This window comes from Haliotis rufescens, unplaced genomic scaffold, assembly GCF_023055435.1.
Source record: "Haliotis rufescens isolate VD_foot unplaced genomic scaffold, xgHalRufe1.0.p SCAF_10, whole genome shotgun sequence".
NCBI classification, from domain to species: Eukaryota; Metazoa; Mollusca; class Gastropoda; order Lepetellida; family Haliotidae; genus Haliotis; species Haliotis rufescens.
The window spans coordinates 23,667,245-23,672,017 of record NW_025963780.1 but is presented as its reverse complement, the minus strand read 5'-3'; the positions used below and the strand labels follow the sequence as shown (position 1 = coordinate 23,672,017).

At 41.8% G+C, this 4,773-nt stretch overlaps 1 protein-coding gene across 2 annotated transcripts; it reads right to left on the bottom strand.

Moving 5' to 3' along the window:
* Positions 1 to 1,724: 1,724 nt before the first annotated feature.
* Positions 1,725 to 4,212, bottom strand: LOC125376601 (serine/threonine-protein phosphatase 6 regulatory ankyrin repeat subunit C-like). 2 transcript variants are annotated; one of them, XM_048388396.1, is made up of 2 exons: positions 1,975 to 4,212; positions 1,725 to 1,780 (listed from the first exon to the last, which is right to left on the bottom strand). In XM_048388396.1, exons 1-2 carry the CDS (start codon positions 4,195 to 4,197, stop codon positions 1,751 to 1,753), a joined length of 2,253 nt encoding a protein of 750 aa, XP_048244353.1. In that variant the 5' UTR covers positions 4,198 to 4,212; the 3' UTR covers positions 1,725 to 1,750. The 2 variants fall into 2 exon arrangements, with proteins under 2 accessions (XP_048244353.1, XP_048244354.1); XM_048388397.1 differs by lacking the exon at positions 1,725 to 1,780 and having other exon boundaries at positions 1,789 to 2,145; positions 2,536 to 4,212.
* Between the last annotated feature and the right edge of the window lie 561 nt (positions 4,213 to 4,773).

Below are 4,773 nucleotides of genomic sequence, written 5' to 3'. Positions count from 1 at the left end.
TAATCGATGAACAGAAGAGGGCATATGGTAAACAGCGCTGACATGATTAGGACTCGGAAGGCCACATTGGATGCCTGTATGTTATCTGACGTGGAAGGAAAGATGGGTGGCACTTGACAGTTTTGTCCCTTTGCAAGTCAAGCATCGAGCTCCTCATAGCGATAGCCTGTTCGCGGAGCTCTCCATACTATCTCCGCTACCAGTCAAAGCTCCCCACTGTGATAGGTGGCTACAACCATGCTTGGAGTTGAACTCGCAGCTGACCCGACCATTATGTTTACAAACAAGTGACATAACCCGAATACTCTTACCCCTGATAGAATCTAGAAACAATCTGATCAAACAAACAAAAAGGTAAATTCATTTGGTTGGTTAGTTTGTTGTTTAACGCCGCACTCAGCAATATTCCAGCTAAATAACGGAGGTCTGTAAATAATTGTGTCTGGAACAGACAATCCAGTGATTAATGGTCAGTTTTGAATCTTTTCAAAATTCACTATGATGGCATTCCCGAAGACATACAGAAGTATAACCATTGCTACATTTGGGCTACAAGGGCAAATTTCAAGATTCTTGCAATGGCCGCGCCCACACTGTTATCAGGGATGTTTCCGGGAGTGTAACGAAGGTGTCGCTCACTGAGGAGGAACTTGGTCAAGCCTGATCCCGGCAACCACGTTCACATTTCTTTAGTGCAAGATGGATAGTGCAATAAAGAGGAATGATGAAATGACACGAAAATCACCTTTACTATTTACAAATCTAGTAGACCGCCTCCGTGGTCTAGTGGTTGAGCGTCTGCCTGGAGAGCGGAAGTTCTGGGGTTTAATTCCCTGGTGCGTCATATCAAGAGACACTTAAAGATGGTACTTGTTGTTACCATGTCTGGCACTCAGCATAAAGGGGCTAAAACAAGGACTGGTCGGCTCGGAGTCAGTATACTGTGTCTGACTGGGGCATTCATGTTAACTGCAGCATGGTATCTCAGTGAGCTAGCACTATAAATCGGCATCAGTCCCGACTAGTACGTACATCAAGTGCGCACGGAACACGCACACATGCACATCACTATATAAGTGCAATATTCTGGGATATGACTTTAAACCCTATTTCAGCACCTGCAAATCTAGTAAATATTGTGACACCATCAGTTCACCAATCGTCAGTGATTGCTGATGAATGTAACAAAATAAGGTAACAAGTTACGGCATTTCATTATTTTACGTAACTGTCGGCTCGTGAAGAATGCTGATTCAGCAGATACTTGTATGTTCTCCTCACTGAAGGAGGTCGGTGTCCAAGCTAGATCTGTCTATAAATGTGCTTGTAGGTTTAAGTTTACTCTGGATTTGAAAGAAAAACTAGCAAAACCATCAATCTTCAAGGACGATTGAATTTTATTACAAACTGAGCCAATATTTACAATCACAATATTTGTACAAACTTCTCTAGAGCAAAATTAGGACATTTCTACAATGCTAGCTGTGTGGCAATACATGGATGGTCAGTGTTAGCTCTTCGTATCAGAAAAAGATGGGCAGTTTGTAAAATCATCATTTCACCCATATTCCTGTCTTTTAAAGACGAAAAGCTCCACCTCGCTCTCATTTTATATATTCAGATTAAATAATGGGGAAAATAATTTTTTCTCATAGAAAATTTGAGAAAACTGACTTAACTGCTAATATGGTGCCTCAGCAATGTAGCTCACCTGCATATGAAGGCAACAGGTTCAAATGTTGACAGCCACTTAACAATTGTTAAGCAATACTCTTGAAATATATTCAGCATAAATACAAAATAAGCACAAATGTATTGACTAAATTTTTACAGTGTTTCCAAGTCTGCAAGAATGAATGTTCTATAGTAGAACATAGTTGCAATACACAATCAATAAATTTCCTTCAGAACACATAACACACAGCTTAATCAGTGAGGATGTTTAACTGTTTGAAGATACTTGGCTAGTGTTGGATGTCCTCCCATCTGAGCTACACATTCAATGTCATTATTCTCTGTTAGAAGTGTGAGGTCAGCTTTGTGCTGCACTAGGAGGTCAACCACATCTTGATGTCCTTGGAATACAGCTTTCATCACAGGTGTGTATCCTTGCCTCCCTCTGCTGTTGATGTTAGATGGAGACAGGACACGTTGTACTATAGCAGTGTTCCCACCCTGACAGGCAAGATGAAGTAAACTGTCACCATATGTATCCACCAGTGAGAGGTTAGCTTGGTTGGACACAAGGAGGTCATACACACTTTGATGTCCATTGACAGCTGCCTTCATTACTGGTGTCCATCCATGCATCCCTCTGCTGTTGATGTCAGATGGAGACAGGACATGTTGTACTATAGCAGTGTTCCCACCCTGACAGGCAAGATGAAGTAAACTGTCACCAGATGTAGACACCAGTGTGAGTTCAGCTTGGTTGGACACAAGGAGGTCATACACACTTTGATGTCCAGTGACAGCTGCCTTCATTACTGCTGTCCATCCATGTCTGCCTGTACTATTGATGTTAGATGGAGGCAGGACATGTTGTACTATATCAGTGTTTCCACCCTGACAGGCAAGAAGAAGTAAACTGTCACCATCTGTATCCACCAGTGTGAGGTCAGCTTGGTTGGACACAAGGAGGTCAAACACACTTTGATGTCCATTGACAGCTGCCGCCATTACTGGTGTCCATCCATGCATCCCTCTGCTGTTGATGTTAGATGGAGACAGGACATGTTGTACTATAGCAGTGTTCCCACCACGACAGGCAACATGAAGTAAACTGTCACCATATGTATCCACCAGTGTGAGGTCAGCTTGGTTGGACACAAGGAGGTCAAACACACTTTGATGTCCAGTGACAGCTGCCGCCATTACTGCTGTCCATCCATGCACCCCTCTGCTGTTGATGTTAGATGGAGACAGGACATGTTGTACTATAGCAGTGTTCCCACCACGACAGGCAAGATGAATAATTCCGCTGCCATGTTTATCTTTCACTTTCAAATTTGATGTTGTCTGCAGTAACTTAAAACATCCCTCTGATCCCAGAGCTGCTGCAACCATGACAGGGGTCCTGCCATTCACATCAACAGAGTTTATAACATTTTTCCCAGGTTTCCTGGTTAACAGGACTACCAGGGTTTTTTCCATTCCTGATTTACAGACAAGATGGAAGATGTTTTGCATTCCCTTGTCTCTTGTGTTAATATCAGCCCCTTCCCGCAGCAGATACACTAGTATGTCAGAGCTGCCACTTTCAGCAGCTACCAACAAAAGTCTGTTCAGTGTCAACTGATGGTCATGTTTCTCACTCCTGCTGAACAGCCATTTCAATGCTGTCACTTTGTTGCTTTGTGCACATCCTTCCATGGCCTCACTGATTTCTCCTTGAGTGAACTCTTCTCCAGTTGTGTGTTCTATATCTGTAAATAGACGTGCATTATGTCCAAGAACTGCCCAGTACAGAAGACATTGTCCTTTCTCTTTCTTGTGAAACCAAAGATGTTTTGTCCGATCACAGTGAAGTTTCTTGAGCAGCTTGAAAACTGTGGCGTCTTGTTTGAGAATTGGATGTGTCACTGATTTAGAAAACCGTCCTTTTTTAATAGACTGTGTAAACCTTGTGGTAAGTAGGTCATCATAATTCTCTGAGACATATATCAAATGGAGATGATCATCAACTTTGGTTTCTTCAACCTTGTCACCTTGTACCCTTTCAAACAGAAAGTCATCACTGCAGTGCTTCAAAACAAAGATTGGACTGATATTGTACAAGGCACACGCACAAGCATCATAGATTGAAGAATGAGCAAAGCCAACAGTGTCTCCTCTTGTGAAGAATGTACCTCTCAAACCTTTAGCTGCTTTGTACATGCCTGAACGTGTAGCGTCAGACATCATCTGTAAAACAGTTTTGACCAGGCTGTCCATTTCCTTATCCTCACCTTCACTGTCTAACTTGCTCAGGTCCAATTTGTCTTCACACAGTAGCATCAGAACCAGAATGGCCGATCGGTCATTTCTCTCTTCAAGCAAACGCTTTAGCTCTAACCTGAGATAAAACAGTGGTTCCTTGAAAAATGATTTTGCATTTTTGTAGAAAGATGAAAATTCAAAACAAAGTTTACAAATAAGAGGGAATCCAAAGATATTTGAACAGATTTCCAGCTCACTGTAATCAGGTATATGTTGCATGGAGAAGTCACCGAGAGCTTTCCTATGTCGTTCAAATATTGTCTTTTCTCTTTGTCAGAAAGCCAGTATTTATCTTGTGTGGTTAAATCCATTACAGTTTGACCTTTGAACAGTTTGAAACCCTCGTACTGCAGTTTTGCAAGTCCATCATGGAAGTTGTATGACTTTGATGTAAAGACAACACGAATATCTTTTGTTTGAAATTCTGGTTGACTCTGCACTTTCTTTCTGGATTTACCAACAGCATCACTATCTTTTGTTTGAAATTCTGGTTGACTCTGCACTTTCTTTCTGGATTTACCAACAGCATCACTATCTTTTGTTTGAAATTCTGGTCGACTCTGCTCTTTCTTTCTGGATTTACCAACAGCATCAGTGCTTTCATGCATTTCTGACTGCAGCTTTTCCGCACTCCCCTTTTGTTCTAAATGGAGGAGAAGGTTGTTTAGAAATGATTTCACCTGTGATGTATTCGCAGATAATCCAACAGTACCAAACATGTCATCTACTATGAGGAATACTCTGGGGTGGCTACTAAGACACTGGTCTAAGTCAAACTTCTCAATGTTGTCCACA